Source organism: Pinus tabuliformis, chromosome X (assembly GCF_031772625.1).
Source record: "Pinus tabuliformis cultivar Carrire ecotype Pingquan chromosome X, CPIR1, whole genome shotgun sequence".
Lineage (NCBI taxonomy): Eukaryota > Viridiplantae > Streptophyta > Pinopsida > Pinales > Pinaceae > Pinus > Pinus tabuliformis.
In genome coordinates, this window is record NC_142308.1 from 244,850,303 (window position 1) to 244,870,830 (window position 20,528).

At 37.9% G+C, this 20,528-nt stretch overlaps 1 protein-coding gene across 2 annotated transcripts in view; it reads right to left on the reverse strand.

Annotated features, from left to right (window-relative positions):
* Nucleotides 1–5,973: 5,973 nt before the first annotated feature.
* Nucleotides 5,974–20,528, reverse strand: part of LOC149139291 (uncharacterized) — a 31,106-nt gene continuing 16,551 nt past the window's right edge. Inside the window, exons 5-6 of one of the 2 annotated variants that reach the window (XM_089446840.1) lie at nucleotides 8,315–8,422; nucleotides 7,753–8,222 (exon numbers count right to left, since the gene is read on the reverse strand). In XM_089446840.1, coding sequence (XP_089302966.1) covers nucleotides 8,127–8,222; nucleotides 8,315–8,422 — 204 coding nt within the window. In that variant the 3' untranslated portion in view covers nucleotides 7,753–8,126. Of the gene's footprint in view, nucleotides 6,452–7,752; nucleotides 8,223–8,314; nucleotides 8,423–20,528 lie in introns of those variants that run through there. The other variant, XM_089446841.1, reaches the window with a different exon arrangement.

Genomic DNA, 20,528 nt, shown 5'->3' on the forward strand with positions numbered 1-20,528 from the left:
CCATTGGGAAGGATCGGTTCCACTCTAGATGCGCAAGGTTGTTGATACAAGAACGCAATGTAGAGACTTTATTCTTATTAATCCTACTGGTGGAAGAATAAATCAAAAAAAGGGAACTATCATAGGAAGAGGATTTTCCCTCAAGTTTGAGAAATTTCTTAAAAATTTTATCCTCCCATATTTCTTCCATGCGCAGAGATTTCAATGTCGAACAAGCTTTAATCCTCGTCCAAAGGGAAGAGGAAATCACGAGAGAGAGATCCATATGTTCAATTAAGCTCATTATGGAATGTGAAATTGATGGTACCCTGCCTTTCCTCGGCGTTCTTGTTTCAAAAAGAGATGATGGTTATTTCTCCCACCAAGTTTTTCGGAAGAAAACTCACATTGAGCAGTATCTTCATGCTAATTCGCATAATTTCCCTACTCAAAAGTTAGGTGGTCTCAACACCTTAGCCACTCGAGTGCTAAGAGTTTCTGATGAAAAACGCTTAAAAGATGAGAAAATCCATATCCTTAATTTTTTTATTAAGAATGGGTATAGTAGGCACCAGTGTCTTAGAGCTTTCCTTAAGGTTGAAAAGGGTCCCAGGATTAAGAAAGATCTGAAAGATCGATTTTCAGGGGTTCATCTTTCATTTATCCAAGGGACCACTAACAAAATTGCTAGGATCCTAAAGAAGCATAAGGTTCCTTTGACATTTAGGCCCCTAAAAATTATTCGAAGCTCCCTTATATCTGTGAAGCACCCTGTGGACCCTAAAGATGGGAAAGGTGTTTATGTCATTCCATGCTTCTTTGGGACTCAGTACATTGGTGAAACTGGTTGCTGATAACTACCACGTGATAAAATCTAGACTCTGATACAATATGTTGAACAAAAATCCCATATCCCACATGTAATGATATAAAATTAATTGTTTTGACAGCGGAACAACTTTAACTTTATATAAAGTATGTGCAACTTTGTATAACTATTTTTTTAAAGCACATGAACGTATATGCAGACATTTCATAAAAATATGGACAAAGGGAAGTAATTGGTACGATAAAAGCCTAACCTAAAAAAATATATATAATATTTCCCTAAGCCATAAATCCATGATGAAAAGGTGTTACATAGTTAAACCTGCAGGACAACGCAATAAATTTCAGCTTTAAGTGTGAATGCCATCTCATGTAGCATGAATTAATTGGGTTGGTGAGTCGTGACCTCGAGGCTTCCAGCGAGTAGTTACCACCCTACCAGTTATGTTCACAACATCCAAACTCCGATTCAAGTTCCAAATTCTAGCCATTTTAGCTATCACAGTTTGAGAACAGATTGCAGAACACTCGCAGAGTTCGACAACATGAATATGTTCAATGGCTCTTAAGCTTCTTGCCAATAGATTTCGCTACAGGTAGGTGGTTTTTGCACTTGATTCTTTTATGTTTTTGTCTGAAAATTCTTTTTCTTTTTTATCCAAAAAATTTTGAAATAATGACTCCATTGAATATATCTACATTCTTGATCAAACTTGATTTTAATATATAAACAAAATCTTCTTGTGCTTGTTCTTGCCGGACTTTTCTCTGCTATTCACATGGATTATTAAAAAAATTATTTACAATTGTAGCAAATGAAGGACTATTGGTTAGAAGTAAATATCAATTTATAAAATTCAGGGTCGTAAGAAAAATTAACTTGTCTACTTGGCTTTCTATTCAAAGAGAGGTTTTCTGTACATTTTATTTCAGGAAATAATGGATTTTTCCAATTCATATATAAGGAATTACGCATTCATCACCCAAAAATAAACTTAAAACAACCAAAAACTCAATTCAGAAATACAACTTTTTGAAACTAATTTTAATTAGAAACCTACAACAATAATTAGTACACTAGATTAAAACGATAGGGCAATTGTAGAATGGTAACTAATTGCCATAATTTATGATCCATCAAAATCCCAGCAATACAACTGATTACAATCAAAGAGAGTAAAAATGGCCATCTATTTCATTATTTCCACAATTATAAACCGTCAATCATTTACATTTAAGACTACCATGTCTTTACCACAAGGGCTCTACAGTACCATCTCAAAACCCAAACCCTCTAAAAATCCAAAACAAAACAACCCGCTAAATAAAAGGTAAACCTATATACACAACCGCCATTTACAAACATTTTCCGTTCAGTTAACCAAAAATTTCAATGCCCTAACTTCATGTTTAAGCTCACGCTGCTTGGGTACAATGACAATTAACACGTTGTTTTCCATTGAAGCCTTCACCTCATCCATCTTGGTATTTTCAGGTAGCCGAAAACGCTCCAGAAATTAATGCAAAATATGCTACATAAATTAGTGCAAAATCAACGCCAACAGTTGCCTCTTTTAGTCAACACTTATATCACATAATTTGTATTGATGATTTTAGTTATTAGGATTCTGAGATGTTCAATAAATTTTGAGTCCATAAGACTTTGAAGTGTCTTGTCTGTTTTTCTTCTACTGCCATTGACAATAGCTACATTCTAAACTTCTATATGAGGGCTTTCATAATTAGTTTGATTCGTGTAAAGAGGTCATAAGCAAAGATGAAATTAGGTGCTTTGTTAGTCAAATATAATTAAAATTTTTACAAAATCGTAAATATTTTTCTTTGAAATTGTGAATATGGGTAAATAAAGTGTGAAAACTGTGATATTTAATAAGTGGATCTGTTTTGAAATTCCCAAGTTGATAAAAAAAAATTATTCAAATTATTCCCAAGTTGATAAAAAAAAAATATTCAAATTTCAAGACAGTTTATGTTTCTCTGAATTTTTTTGCAATTAAAATGAATTCATTATTTAGATGAAAAATATTAATTACCACGTGAATATTATTTTACCTTTGTATAATAAAAATGTAAAAATAGTGAGTCAATTTATCCTATAGTGTGTAATATTTATAGGCATTTGTGCGAGATGGTTGCATTAGAGTGGGAGATAATGTGTGTTTCGTACCATCATAGAGATGGTTGCATTAGAGTGGGAGATAATGGATTCTCGGAACCTCTAGAATTAGATTTAATAATCAATGAATATAAATCTGTCAAAAATTTAACTAAATTTACTGATATTTCAAAATTCAACTGTTTGATTTGTTTATATTAACTGAATTTTGGAAATATATAATTCAATTACTCTAAAATATATTCGTTACCATGAAATAGTTATAAGCTGATATAAACAGAACAGATCCGTGGATAGAAACATGTGAGGTTTTTTGTCCAATTTTAATTGCAATAATATTTACAGTGACTATTTTCATGTGAGAGTAATTATGAATATATATATATGCACTTTATAATATATATTTTTGTTATTTCTTAGAAATAAAAAATTTACAGATATGTAGATACATATTTTCCATTTATTTTCTCACTATTTCTATTTTTTTTTTTTTAAGATGAACATTTCAACAATTTGAAAAAATCACAGAAAAAATTCATCAACGAGTCATGAAAGTGTAGCTATGACACTTGAGTTGATTGGTACAATACATCATGAAAATTTTGCAAATTACAAAAATTAAATAAAACTTGTACAAATAAATATTAAAAATCATATAATGAGCAATCTAAAAATAAAAATAAAACCGTCAGAAAAAAATCTCTGCTCTGACGAGTAGGGGCACCAGTCAAATTTAACCCCTGCCCATTATCACTCATTGCGAAAAAGTGACAAATAATTCACTTTATGTACCCTAACATGCTGGCTACTGATGCAACAATATTTATATTTGTCACTTGCATGGTCAATAATATGAATTACTCAGTGTCAGTGTCCATATCTATTAGTTGCTTTGCCCAACGCACCAATTATTCGATAACTGCAAAAAATGTATCCACGCAAAAATATAAAGGATGTGCTCAAATAGCCTCCACCGAACGGAAGGATGGTATTAAAGTTTATTTCTTTCATTCAGTGGAGAGAGATTATCCTGTTTGCCATCCCGCCATGCACTTCCCAAACAACAATCACGAAAATTAATAAAAATGATGCTTAGAGAATGATATCCGGGATGTTTATGGCTACGAATTTTGGAATTCCCTACTAATAAAATGAAAAGCGGCATTTATATTTTAACAATATTAGATATTTAGCAATCCAGCTTTCCAATAAAACTCATTGCTCTAATGAAGTGTCGAATCCGACTTGGAAGACCGGAGTTGCACAAATTCTTCATTTCTGAATACCCAGGGATCAATCTGTCAAACTCCTTATTCAATGCAAAACTTAAATATATGTCAAACTTAAATTTTTAGCACCAACATTTTGTCCTGTCAATGTGTGGGAACTTGCTTTTTTTTCGAAAGAAAAAAACTAACTGGTATTTATATTAAAAGAGAACCAGTTACATAAATACTTGGGCATCCATCTTGATAATTCAACCAAACCAAACTGGGAGTAACATCTACAGACATTGTAGTACTGACTTATTTCAAGAACAAAAATAAATATTTGATCATTTGGTGGGATTATTCAGAACAGTACAAAGAACTAAAAAATTTGTTCTAATACATTGCATAACCATTTAAAATAATTGAAAAGTATTACTTCCAATGCGATTTGAACGCAAATAAAATCAAGCATAGGAGACACAGCAATTTAACGTGGTTCACCCAACCAATCTGGGCTACGTCCACCAAACATAAGCATCGGCAATCTTTATTAATCAAACAAGAGATTACATAATTAATCAAATCCTCACAAACTCTCACACCACTCTCAAACCATCCGTATGGATACCTGTTTTATAGCAAGGAGAATCTAACTGCCTCATAAATCTTCTCACATCAAATTTAGGATGCATTAACTCTCTCCCAACAACCTGGAACTAATCTAGCAACAAATTCCTATTGTTGTCACACACTGAGATTTTTGCCTATTTTATTTAAAACAGAAAATTTCAACAACAAGACCTCTGTCCTATCCATTAGACGATGGACGCTCTTTTTCTCTTCCTTTTTTTTTTATTTTAACTCCCTTTTGACATACATTGTCCCGATCTACCTTTTTATTCACAATGAGATTATAGGATAGGAAAAGAATGGAATCTATTTCACATTGCAATGGAGAATTGATTTCAATTGAATAGTGAAATTATGTTATATACTTAATCACTTTATATCTACCTATTCTATCTATATAGGTAGATATAGAATAGATAGGTATCTGTTAGCGGGTAGCGGAATCGAACCCGCTTATATTTTAACAATATTAGATATTTTGCAATCCAGCTTTCGAATTAAAATCATTGCTCCAATGAAGTGTCAAATCTGACTTGGAAGGCCGGAGTTGCACAAATTCTTCATTTCTGAATACCCAGAGATTGAAAAACCCCGGGATCAATCTGTCAAACTCCTTATTCAATGCAAAACTTAAATATATGTCAAACTTACATTTTTAGCAGCAACATTTGTCCTGTCAATATGTAGGGACTTGCTGTGTTTTGCAGAAGAAAAAAACTAACTGGTATTTATATTAAAAGAGAACCAGTTACATATATACTTGTGCATCCAACTTTATGATTCAACCAAACCAAACTGGGAGTAACATCTACAGACATTGTAATAGAGATTTAAACATATCACGATTCAGAAAAAACAGTCATGTTCAAGAGATATATATCCTGGCACCTAAAATGTCCACAAAAGTTTCAGAAAAAACATCATAAAAAGAGACAAAACACACAAGGAAAACCCCATCAGCTACGGAATGACGATTTGTCCTTCTTCCCACCTGTTGCCTTCCGTGGTGGTACAGTAGAACCTGAGGCCTTTTGGGTTCTGCAGACCACGTTTTGAGAGACACTCTGCAACCTGATTAGATTCCCTGAAAATATGTGTCATAGTGTAGCTCCCAAAAAGACAGTAAAGCATTGATGCGGTCTTTCCATCACCGTAGATCCAGTGGGTCAAAAACTGTAACACCCTTGATGCCGCCGATGATGTCTGTGAATCTCTGAAATATTAATGTTTTGTATCCCTTTTTCTCTGGCAAACCACAGCAAGCCCCAAAGGGCAATTATCTCTGCCTTGGTGTTTGTTCCGTGTCCACCACTCCAGTGCAGTCGATAACAGGTATGCTCTTCCAAGCGCAGCCACCCCTCACAACCACATTTGCCCCTCTGCGCAGCAACATCAAAGTATCTCGCCGGTAAAATAATGCAAGGCGATGTGAATCGCTTGGACGTGTCCCGGACACGAGGACACTTTGGTTCCATGTGATTTATCCATTGATATAATTTTTGCACATACATGGTGTACGCAGAAAGGCTGCCCACGAAAAATACCGTGGTTGCATGCCTTCCATATGTTCCAAAGTATGAACAAGGGAATGTAAGAACTGGTTCCACCTCCAGCAGCACCCCATCTCAGAGAATGTTCTATGGATAAAAATATCCTGAAGGGTAACCTGCAAGTATGATAGACCAAACATTTAAAGCAAAGTTACAATGAAGGAACAGATGTGATACTAATTCTTCGCTCGCCCGGCACAAAACGCAGCAACCCGGTCCAGTGAAACCATGTTTGCACAAGTTATTCCATGTAAGAATGCGATCCCGCCATACCAGCCAGCAAAATAAAATCACTTTTAAAGGCGCAGATGACTTCCAGATTGTCTTGTACCAAGATCGAGGGGCGTATTCAAAACCCGGAAGAGAGAGGGTTTTATAACATTCCGCCACCACCACCGAGTGGTTGATAAGACAACCCTCCCAAGTCAATCAGTGAAATCCTTTTGAGAAAATTTTGGCGGTTGAATTTTGTAGATGGGTTAGTTTTCGGTTGAATTTTTTAGATGGGTTGAATTTTGGGTTGAATTTTGTATATAGATTAGTTTTTCATGTTTTTTTTCAAAAAAATCATTAATTTCCATTTTTGTTAAAAATAATTTGACCTCTTATGTCTTCTTTTAAAAAACAAACATCGTTAATTTCCACTTTTGCTAAAAGCAATTTGACCAAATTTTATGGTGCATAAAATATTCATCAATGGATCTTAGATAAGTGGGGTTTGGTGAGAAATTCATTTTCCCAGCTGCATGGGTTCAAGTCGCCAGGGCCATTGTGGCATTTATGAAATTAGCAACTGATGTTTCGAAGTTATCGATTCTCCAGAAATTTTCAACTGTTAAAAAACAAAATTTTATAAAGACTATATTATAATTTCAACATTTTTATAAAAATATCATCAAACATTTTACAATTTGCATAGTAAAATTCACCAATATTTTTACACACAAATAAATTTTCATCCTTAAAATTTTCCCTAAAACTGGTAGATAAAATACTTAAACCCATGGCATGTTCATCAGCCATGAATATCATACTATCCAAACATGTAGAAAGCAAAACCAAATAATAACACCCTTTTGCCTGATATTATTGAAAGATGTCATTATCCAAACATCCAGTTGTGCCCAAATGAAAACCCTTCTCTGCTTCACATATCCGATGTGCATCAATATTCGTCATATGGGTTTGGGCCAAACTCACGGACATGACCTTGAGGCCAATAGGACTGGGCCAAACTCACGGACATGACCTTGAGGCCAATAGGACGTGAGTCTTCAAATTATTAAATACAATGGCAATGGGCATGCAAGCCGGCCATACAGCATAACAGAAGGACCAGTGTTCAAAATACTAGACCATCAGCCCTCAGTAAATGATTTCATACATTTCTCATTACAAATCTATGTAACAAGACGTATCTAATAACTATAAAAATGAAATTTGATATTCTCATTACTGCACAAGTGACGAGGCATTGAGACTATTACCAAGAAAAAATCATGGGGTGTAAGAACATAGCACTCAATGCTCTGCAGACATCGGAAAACAAAATTTTGTAACTGATAATGGAGATCTGAAGAAGCAATGCTTACTGGCATAGATAGATAATTATCCAGATTGCAACCATCACCAAAGAAACTATTTTACACTGTTATTGCCAGCTTGAACATAAGAATGCAAGATGTCATTCCTGACACTAATGGAGAAATAATCTCTCCTCTTTATTATAAATCAACAAGGCAAATCATTATCTTTTGGCCCATAGATCTCTCGAACCTGAAATTATTGAATTTAAACAGGTGCGCCATTCTCCATTGATTGAGTTGAACTCCCACACTTTTCTTGTTTTAGTTGAATTAAGTGTGTCATTAGGCTGGATTCCTCAACCTGTTAAAATCAAAAATTAATCCTATCCAACTTGATAATTATAATACCCTCAAGAAAAGTCCTGCTTGATGTTTTCCAAGGATGCAACTTACCTCCAGTGCATCTGCGGTTTCTAGCAAATAACTGCACTCGTCGAGCAATGATCTCTCTTTCGTAACTACTTGTGCAAGCTCAGAAATGAGAGAATCAATCTCCTCTACCTAAACCAAAGTCAATTTTACATTTAAGGTCAGAGAGAAGATAGACGTAACCAAATTAATGCATTACAAAGTTGATGCTGTAAGCAACAAAGAAAGGTTGCATCGGATGCATGGGATAGACAATATGATGATCATCAAGAAGAGTTTTGCTATTGAAACAATGTATTGCTGCAGTATGATTGAAAGCAAATTTAAAAATAAGAGAAACTCAGACTTGACCCTGGTGTTGAAGGAAGATTGAGCATAAAGCATTGAACTACTTCAACTTGAAAAGCATTGAAAATTTAATAGTTTCTAAGTGATTGATGACTATTGATCAGTCAAATAGCCCAGTCAATATTTCAATGTTTAATCTGATAGGAAAAAAGACAAAGAAAAAGTGCCCAAAACTCAAATATGATCATTATTTGTGTTGATTTTACAAGTGCAATAGATATAGGCACTAATTTCTGAAAAATGATAATTACTTCCAATAATGTAGATATTATTTTAGCACTTCCAAATTATCATTAAGCAATTACACTTCAGAAATTCAACCATAAAAGCAGTACAATCATAGAGATCATAATGCACCAAAATATCACAAGATTTCTCTTGGGAAAACCCACTTGGGGGGGGGGGGGGAGAACCCAGCAACCTTTTCCTTAGAGAAATTATTGAGTTCAACCGGATACATTTAATTCTAGTCAAATACAAAGTGAAACTGACCATCAATGCAACCCCGGTCAAACTGCCCTCTTATCAAGTCCAATGCTACCAGACCCACAATCGGAAAGTCCAGAGCAAAGAGTTTTAATCAGATTAGGAAAAATGGGGCAAACATCGGTGAATTCAATAAATAAAGATATACACATATATTGAGTTTAAACATAAAGATACAAAAAAACAACAACAACAAAAAATTCATTGATATTCAATAAAGACATGTCCAAATAATATGCATAATATCAATCGATGTCCAAAATATCACTTTACAGTTTAATGCTTTTGGGAAAAGCATTGGGTGAGGCATAATGGCTTTGAATTCCTGCAGTGATGCAAAGCTCAACGAGAGATTAGGATATGGTTAATTATCTGTGGGAATCTGATAACCTGAAAGGTGGAGGGTGTGTCAGTGGTGAAAGCGAAAAAGGTTGTTAGCAGTGGAGGAGGATGCGGCAATCCACTGTTAAGCAACACTCGGATGGAAGGCAACAACACCGCATTGATTAGGGTTCCTGTGGAGACTGCTCCTGTTTCTTCTCGCTGAGATGGAAGAAGAATTAGTGGATTACTCGACAGACTCCTTTGATTCCATGCAGATTTGGACTGAGGATCCACCTCAGCAACACAATATGCCTTCACCAGCTGTCTCCCGAGAACCGGTTGTACAAGTAGATCCCTATATCGCAACTATGGAAGAAGGGGAGGTCTCTTTAACTACCCTAGGGTTTTCACAGCCTATTTCTGCACCTGTCTCCGTCATAAGACCATATTTTACCAGACTATCAACCTCAGCCTGTTCTCTCTATCTTGTCCCCATCCAAACTTCAAAAATGGGAGCACGATCAGCTAGACAAGTTGACAATTGGGCCAAGCAAGACGTCCACTGCGGCAGAGGGGTTTTTCAAGCCTGAAGCAAAAGCTTTTGGTATTGAGAGATTAGGGCACCAAAGACTAGGAGGAACAATACTAGCATCTAGGGCATCGAGATGTTTTGAAGGAGCCCCCAACAATCCCCCAGAGAAGGAAGAAGCTAGGGTTCCTGATTCAGAAGACGTGAGGGTCGACAATGTAGGGCAAGAGGGGGAAGTTCTGCCCAAAAAATCGGGGAAAAGTCCAAGTATACCAAGGTCAGAGAACGAGGGCATTTATTGGTTTTCGGAGAAGGAATCAACATGGCACAGGTCGCAGACACAGAGAATATGATTTTGGTTGGAAGAGTTAGAGGACGAAATTACACAACAGTATGTCTCAAGCGTTGGGTGATGGAAATTTGGGGACAAGTCCTCGAACAATTGCCCGCAGTTCTTACCATGACAAGAGGTTGGTTTGCCCTAATCTTTGCACATCCTGATCATGCAAGCTGGGTCCTATCCAAATTCTGGCACATAGAGATGGCTCATGTACTTCTGAAGCGGTGGACGCCCTTATTCGACCCAAACAAAGAAAAAATGGGTGTCAGACCCATTTGGGTAAGGATCCCTGGTTTACCACTACATTTTTGGTCTGAGGATGTGTTCCGCTGCATCAGCGATGATTTGGGTGTGTACTTGGACCATGAAAAATCTTTCATTGAGACAGGGAATGTGGCTATTGCTCGTATCCTCGTTCACTTGGATACCAGAGATGGATTAGTAGAAAGTCTGAGGCTTCAATATCGAGGGCATACCAGATTGCAGATTCTAGACTACGAAGGGGTTCCTTTTCGCTGCAGAAGGTGTCATGAGGTTGGTCATCTTTTTAAGGAATGTCCTCTTTTCACTTCTGAGAACAAGGAAGCATCACCGACACATGAATCGGTAGCAACACAAACGCAGGCGAATGGTAGGGAGGTACCAATCACCAATGCACCCATCTACACACCGAGGCGACAGAAGGACACTTGGAAAAGCCCTCAACAACCGGCAGCTCAACCACCTTCAGCAAGGGTTACTCGATCACACTCTTCTGGATCTAGTCCGCTTGCGGGTACTGTACTCTCTTCCTCCCCCCTTGAATCATCTCATCCTTTACTTTCTGAACTTGCCTCTGTATCTTTATCTTTATCTGGAACTGTTATATCTTCTTGTAATTTGAAATCTATCCCCTGTCCTATGGCATCAGCTCCTCCTTGCAACCCTTCCCCTGTCCTGTGGAATCGGCTCCTCCTTGCAACCCTTCCCCTGTCCCGACCAATATTGATGGAGCCATGTTACCGACTTCGTATGAAGGTGAGGCTTCATCGGATACTAACTCGAGCCATAGATACAACCTTCGATCCCTAGCTCACACCAAACCCTCACTATCATCTACCTATGGCATAGGCAATTCCTCCCCTCCCAAGATACCACGGCCTACAAGGGGCAGACATTCAAACATTTATGGAAAACAAACATCCATTGATCGGGTCCTTAGAGCAAAAGGCAACCCTGACCTTGTTTCCTCATGAAGTGTTTATCATTTAATTACAGGGTATGGCCAACCCCGATAAAAAACTGGCCCTTAGGAGACTCTTTGCGATTGAGAAGTTGGATGTTATTTTCCTATAGGAAACCCTGGGCGATGGAGATTCTATTAATAATATCCTGAAGTCCATCCTCCCTGGTTGGACTTTTCATACTCTGGATGTGAGAGGTAGGTCTGGGGGCTGTGTTATGGGTTTCAACAACAAATCTATGAAGATTGACAATATTTGGGGGAGGGAAGGGGTCTTGGGAGCTGATGTAACCTCTGTTGAATTGGGTTCCCCCTCCAATTGATTAACATATATGGCCCTTGTCACAATCGAGAAGCTTTCTGGGAAAATCTAATGAGGACATCTTTCATGACAAATGATAACATCATCATTGGCAGTGACCTAAATTTCTCCCTGGGTCACGCTAAATCATGGGGGAATCATGCCCAGACTGACCCCCTCACAGATTTTTCGAGCATCTTTTGGACCAACATAATTTTCTGAATATTGACATGGCTCGAATTCAACCTACCTAGCGAAATCAGAGAATAGGGGAGGTATTGCTCACATGAAGACTGGACCGGTTTCTCATTAAGGCACAGATGGTGGATAGACTTGAAAGGATCAGACAATGGGTAGATATTGGGGGCATATCAGATCACTCTCCCATCTTCTTGGAGGTTGTGGATTCCTCCCGCAAGCCAAAAACTCCTTTCAAATTCAACTCTGCCTGGTTAAGGGAAGAAGAATTTCACAAAATTGTCAAAGAATAGTGGACTGCCTACAGTCAGGAACACAGTACCCCCTGTAGAAGTCATTTCCAGTAATCTATCTAGACTCAAACGAAGGACGATCATGTGGGCTAAGGAAAAGAAGAAAAGGGATGAGGCTACTCTACAGCAAATTGAATCAAAACTTGCTGCTCTGGCAGACTCGGACAACACTGGCTTTCTTTCCATGGAACATAAACTCCATCTAACTAAACTGGAAGCAGAGAAGATTAGACTACTAAGACAAAAGGAGGAAGAATGGAGACTTAAGAGCAGAGCTATCTGGCTCCAAGCTGGGGACGACAACACCAAATTTTTTCAACAATGTGCGAAAGGCAGGAATATCACTAACACCATTTGGTCATTAAAAAATGAGTCAAGTAGGGAGGCCTATCTAGCTCCAAGCTGGGGACAACAACACCAAATTTTTTCAACAATGTGCGAAAGGCAGGAATATCACTAACACCATTTGGTCATTAAAAAATGAGTCAAGTAGGGAGGCCACTACTTTCAATCAACTTGCAGACATGGGCATCAGACATTTTAGCCACTTATTCAAAGCCCCTCGGGAAGCAACTATAGCAGAGGTGCTTAGGATTGCCAGAATGCTTCCACGGTTTGTTGACAAAGATGATTTGGATAACCTGAACAAACCGGTCACTCTAGGGGAAATAGAATCTGTACTGAAATGGTTTAAAAGAGACAAGAGTCTGAGACCTGATGGATGGCCCATTGAATTCTACCTTACTTTCTTCGAATTAATTGGTAGGGATCTTCTACTGGCTATTGAAGATTGCAGATTGAGCGATAGAATGTACGAAGGATTTAACTCCACTTTCATCGCCCTTATCCCCAAAATTGATAATCCCCTATCTTTTGACAACTTTCGCCCCATCTCCTTATGTAATTGCATATACAAGATCATCTCCAAAATCATTGCTAACCGTATCAAACCTATTCTATCCCATCACATATCCAAAGAACAATTTGCTTTCCTCAATCATCGACAAATCCATGAGGCCATAGGTACAGCCTAGGAAGGTCTCCATTCCATCAAGCTTAGGAACCTCAAGAGCATCATCCTCAAAATTGACCTATCTAAAGCTTTCGACAAAACCAGTTGGACCTACCTTCACCTCCTTCTAACCCACATTGGGTTTCCTCACTCCTTCATCAACTGGATCATGTGTTGTGTTTCCTCAGCCTCTTACAACATCCTCATAAATGGAGCGGCCTCGAATTTCTTTCATGCGAAACAGGGACTCAGACAAGGCTGCCCATTATCACCTTTGCTTTTCCTTCTTATCATGGAAGGATTGAGTAGACTCATCTCTGCTACCAAAACCTCTGGCAATATAAATGTGGTAAAAATGACTGGTGTTTTCTCTCTGACACATCTCTTATTTGTTGATGATGTCCTCATTTTCCTTGATGGCTCCATTAGAGACTCAACAAATTTTATGCATATCCTAGCTATCTTCTGCAAAGCTACAGGTATGGTGCCCAACTAGATCAAGTCCACTATCATGATTGTTAATTGGTCACTCAATGATTGTAGTGCGTACAGGCACCTGTTTCTTGAGGATGGCATCAAATACTTGGGCTACAGACTCAAACCTAACAATTATCGCATTGCAGATTTGACATGGTTGATTGCAAAAATAGAGGCCAGAATCAATATTTGGCAACAACGTTGGTTGTCAAGAGCTGGCAGACTGGTTCTCATCAAATCAGTGCTAGAATCCATTCCAATATACTAGATGGCCCTAGCTTGGATTCCAAAGGGAATCACCAGCAGAATCCAACAAATATGTCACAAATTCTTATGGAGAGGAAGCCATGAAGGCAAGACTTTTGCCTAGGTCAAATGGGACCGGATAGCCAAACCCAAGAAATGGGGTGGATGGGGTATGAAGGACCTCAATTGTTTTGCAAAGGCCCTCGCGGCAAAAATGGGTTGGCAGCTTCTCACCACCACCAGTCTCTGGCAAGAAGTGGTATACCATAAATACATATATCCCCAATCGATACTAGACTGGATTCGTAGCCCGATCAGGAACAAAACCAACATCTCCACAATTTGGCGAGCAGTCACCCAATCCATATCAGTCATAAAACAAGGATTGGCTTGGCGTGTAGGCACAGGTGAAAAGGTCTGTATTGGAAAAGATGCATGGTCAGGATGTGGGAATGCACACCTTCTCCCGCATGAACTCAAGCAGTATCTCGATTTTGCTGGCATAAAATATCTATCTCAGATTGCAGATGATGAACACACATCGTTACTCTCTCAAGCATGGAAATCGGCTCCGAACCTCATGATCCCCAATCAATGGAGACAGGATTGGGACAAATATATTAGTGCTCTTGTTGAATCCCATGTCAGAATAACAGATCAGGAGGATGAACTGATATGGGCCATATCCACCCATGGTAGATACACTCCAAAAGAGGGATACACGTTTATATATTCGGATCGAGAACCTGAGATAACTGACTGGTGGTGGCGTCCTCTCTGGAAATTAAAATCTCCCCCAAAAACAAAACTTCTCATGTGGTACCTGATAAACAACAAGGCTCCTACCGACGACAATCTTCAAAGCAGATCCATTCACAAACCCTCACATTGTTGTCTTTGTAAGGAAAATGCAGAATCAATTGACCATTTTTTTTATTTTGTCCTATGGCCCAGTACGTATGGCAACACCTATATCAGTCTCTTGGAATCAATCTTAGATGGCAAGGGGCAAATATATTGTCCACCTGGCACACATGGTGGCACAACGCAAATGAACACAAACTACGCAACCTTCCTCTATTAGTCTGTTAGGGCATTTGGATAGCAAGAAACAAACAAATATTTCAGGACACTTCAAACGATTGGAACTCCACATGTTCTAACATTGAGGCTTTGTATCAATTAATACCAAATGAGGAACAATCGCACCGGATCCGCCACATATCCCCTGAAGCCATTGACAAATCCTTTCCCTGGGCATATTTTGATGGATCTGCCCAAGAAACTGGTTGCGGAGGTGGTGCCATCTTATATATATCTAAGAACCATTTTTACAAACTAAAGATGGGATTTGGCCGGGGCACTAACAATTATGCAGAACTAAACAGCCTTAGACTTCTCCTCATCTTCGCACTTGAGAAGCATTGCAATCGGATACAGATATTTGGAGACTCCAAAATTGTCATCAATTGGTTTAACTCTATCTCATTGTCACGTGCACACACTCAGAGGACTACTAGACGAAATTACAACATTAAAATCTCATTTTGATTTTATTGTTTGTAACCATATTTACAGGGAAAGGAACCAAATTTCTAACAGTCTTTCCAAGGAAGCCGCACAGCAGCCCATCGGTCAATGGATAATATAGGAACAACAGGGACAGGAAAGCTATCAGTACTACCACCGGCCATTCATAGAGCATCCAGCAATTGTGGATCCGACATCGTGATCGTCGGCAGCTTTTTTATCGATTTGCTTTAACAGTCTATATATTGCATAACACTGCTACAGTTTTTTGTGAATATACATGATACTATGAACTGACACTCAGTGGATAGATAGCAAAGTCCATCTTTGTTTAAGCATAATACTTTATGCAGCTGATACAACATGTAATTTTCAATATTAATATAATGGAAATTACGATTTTTTCCTTGTGGAAAAATCACTTCAAAGTTTAATTAATATAATATAATTAAAGTTTCGAATTTGAACTTTAAATTTTAATTGAATTATAAGTTTAAATTTTAATTTGTAAGTTTAGTTAAATTATAAAGTTTAATTAAACTATAAATTAAGTTAAATATAAAGCTTGAACTTTAAAGTGTTGGCTTTATATTATAAAGCTTATAATGTTGAATATTCAATAAATCGGCGTCTACAAATAATGAAACTCGAATAAACCCTCACTTCTTAGAAATTCGCGTTGAATATTCAATAAACCCTCACTTCTCAGCGTATGAGTTGTGATGACGGGCGTCTTATTAACTTCAGTCTTCTCAAGCCTTGGTATATGAGTTGCAGAGTAAACCGCTAAAGAGAAAGCCGCTAAACTTAGATCTAGGGGCTCACCACTTCAGTTGGAGCAACTTAAGCCACGCCACAAATCAATTCATAAAATTGGTGCTAGGATTAGAGCGGGTCGAAGAGGCAAATTTGAAACTATGCGTTTATTAACATCGTTGTGGGGCGCAACGTCTATGAACTTTTGAGCAGTGAAAATATTATTAGAGTTTAACTCGCCTAGAATTCAATGAGATCGTTTGAGGGCCGAGCCTAGTCAAACTCCCAAGTGATGATAGATTCATGCTTCACTGATCAAGTCACCAATATGCCCAACCAACTTGACCCTATTTGATCAACCTAGGCCGAAATTCAGCCTTCTTTTGTGCCCAAAAACTCAAACCTACTGCCCAAAAGAGCTTTGGCCTGCTGCCCAAAAAAGCTTGAACTTGCTACCCAAAAACTGCCCAAATATTAACACATGTGAAATTTTAGGAGGGGGCTTTCACACATGCGAGATAGGGAGAGAGAATGCTTGAGATGCCTTTGTCCTTTGTCCTTCTTATCTTCTCCTTCGCTTGGATGCCCAGAAGATATCTTATTGTTATGTGATCTGAATTTCTGCCTGTTGAAAAATGTGTAACTAGGTTCAGTCTTCATAAGTATGAAATGTATTCTTGTAAATATAAAATGAGAAAGAAATTATTATTGGAGCATGGGTTTCATGTTCAAGTTCTTTTATTTTATAGGTCAAGCACCCATTGAGTGCTTCTAGGGTTAGTCCTAGGTATAAGAGTCATTGTCATATATTGAAGACCCTATGGGCATATTGTAAATTGTAAAGAAAAATTTATTGTCTTTAAAGTGTCAAAATACCTCCAAGATCAAGTCGGCCTAATGAGTTTTCAAGATGGCCTACATGAAAAGCCACGCCCACCCCTGAAGAAGCCTATATATAGGAGGAACGCATCCTCCACTTGGATCACTCACTCTCTCATCTCTTATGCAAAGAAGTAAAAGAAGTGGAAGAAGGAAGTGCGAAGAAGAAGAAGTCAAAGTGTTTCTGGGCCTTAACTCTTCTGGGAAGATTGAAGTTAGGGTTTCTGCGCTAGATCTTCTCAAGTTCGATTTTGGAAGCAAAAGAGAAGGGAAGGTAAGCGAAGGTCTCTTAAGGCATCTTACTAGCCCTAGGACTCAAGTCAAGGCAAGCGAAGTCTTAGAGGGAGATCGAAGTCTCCTAGAGAAGCAGCAGCAATTGCTGGGGAGCAAAATTTCAGATCTACTGGGAGGTCGAAGATATTGTAGCAGGAGGTCGTGGTAGACTTGATCTTGGAGGGTATTTGTCTGAGTCTAAGTCATGGTATTTGTCAAATGAAAGATCTGAAAGATAAAGAAGAGATTTACGAGTTTTCCCCTCAAGAGGAGGGGTTTTGGCCTTGGCTTACAGCCTATATACTATGTCATTGTTCTTATTGTTTTGGTAGTTGTTTGATGTATTACACATTGGAATAATAAAGAACAAAGCTAATAACAAACATTTATCAAGTTAAGAGAATTGACATATTCATTGCCCTATTGAATTCTCAACATTGCCTTGTGGAGGAGGACGAGTGGAGTATATATAGTATTTTGGATGGCCTAATGGGTGACATTTCCACTAGGGCCGACTTGATCATTTTGGAGCCAAAAATTCAAAATTTTCTCTTTTGAAACCAACATGAAGAACATGTCTTGAATTTATTATTATATATATTTCAAGGGCTAAAATATTAATTATGAAGACAGACAATAGCCACAAAATTCAACACTCCCTCTTAGCTAGGAAGGTATTCATAATAAGTTATAACTATCCAGATGTTCTATTGTTGACAAATTTCTCTAAGAAAAGGTTAAAACAACTCATCATCAACCTAGCATCATCTGATTACCATAATCCTGGTCAATAGTTTTGACCCATGTTAAATCAACAGCGTCAACTAGTTACCATAATTATTGTTAGCACCTCTGACCCATGGTACATCATTAGCATCAATGAGTCACAATAATTTTGGTCAACACCTGACACGTGGTATACAAACTAGTCCTAGTTCACCTCATCCTGGTCAACATCTTTGACCCATGGTGAAACCCTAGGGACACACTCAATTTTTTTGAATAATTCTTATCCCAATCCCAAAGGCCTCACTCCACATGATTAATTCTAGGCCTATTGCTAAATGTGCTCACTCAACCTCACTAGAGAGTAATTATGAGCCTGATGTTGAAAGGAACCCTCTCAACCCTATGGTTGAGTTATTTTAGGCCTCTATACACTCTAGACTATTGTCCCTAATTTTGGTCAACATGCCTGACCCAAGGAGAACGATTGCCCCTCTCCGGACCATTCTCCATAATCTACTTCATTGTAGAACAGTGTTGGAGCCTAACTACTCCCTTTTGTACCATCATACCATGTCTCGGTACTAGATCTCATTGTGCTTTGACATATCATCGTGTTCATCTTCTGCACTTGGTCAAACAATTTTGCAAGTAGCTTACAAAACCATATTGCTTCATAACCCGCCAACCATGCTACAATATCCTCTGTAGAACTGAATGCAAAAAATGTCTACTTCTTGCTCATCTAAAAATTCACGATGGAGCCTAGGCCCTAAACTGAAGCATCATCCTAATGTACTCTTTATGTCTTTTGCACTTAGCTCGCTCTGAATCTGTGTATCCCTGCAATTGTACTTCACTGTTTGAGACATATCTCAAACCATAATTGATTGTACCATAACCAATTGTACCATGCTAGTACTTCAACACATGTTGAACGAGATGCCTTGGCTCAAATGTTCCTTTATTGGATGCAACATCATAATTGCTTTCCAGTCACTCTGACTGGTTGCATTCTTTGATCAAAGAGGTAGTGCATCAAGTCTAGGTCCTTAATCTCGAACTCAGAGGTCAACTCCTAGGCTTATCTGCTCCCTATATCATGTGAGTCCTTCTACTCTTATTAGTAACAAGTCATATGATAATAAAATCGACCTTGATCCATTAATTTGTACAAAGCCTTCTTCTATTTGCAAGCTAGAGACTTCTTCATGTACCTTAAAAACTTGAGGTAGCTATATATACGCTTCTTTAATTACCTCATTGAGGAAAATGGTCTTTACATCCATCTGGTGTAACCTTCAATAGAAATTTCAGCTTGTGTACCTCACAATTCAGAGCAAATGTCATAGCATAGTCTTCTCCCTCTTACTAGAAGTACATGAATCTTGTTTTGTACTTCTCTACACTGCCATTTGTTGCATGATAGGTCTTGTAGATCCCCTTGGAAGTCACCAATGACTTCTCTTCAAGTATCGGCACAATTTTCATATACATTTTTGTCCTTCAAACTTGTTGACCTGAAAAACTGCTCCCTCTGAACTGGAAGCTCTTCTGGTCATCTCACATGGTACTATTTCTCCCTCTCGAATACAAATTATTTCTGAGAGAATTCCCTTGCCATCATTGCTTTGTTCCTCCAATACTTCCATCTGCTACTAGAGCCTTGGCAGCCTTCACAATGTACTTGCAATTCTAACTAGGATGCCATGGAAGAACAATTATAACCAAGCAAAAGATACAAAGACAAGAGGCTAACTAATAGTAAAATAACAACAACAATAATCAAGGAAGAGAAATTTAAGTTACTTATATTTTGATCGATTGAAGGGATTTGTCAACTCCCTCTTGATCCTTGCCATCTTGCAAAATTCATTCTTTGCAATCTTATCATCCCTATCTTCATCATCAGTTACTTTGCATGAGCTAGGGTTTCTTCTTTCAACAGAAACATTGATCTAGGACCAACTAGGGTTTTATCCACAAACCCTAGGGCTTTCATATCCAAGACTTCCAATCTTTTAGGATTTACAAACCCTAGTTTTTAAAATACTCATCTTTTGCCAGACCAACAGACTGTCACATGCAAATTTTCTTAACCATATTTAAGTGTATTTAAGTGTCCAACAACCATAGAATCCCCATGACTCAAAATATTCATCTTGATATCAATTCAAGCAAAAATATCAAGATTGATGGTCCAACATACTTTTTGTGGGGACTTGTATAGCATGGTAAAGAAACAACATCCTCCATCTATCGAAAACGAACAAATATAGCATGTCAAATCATAGACAT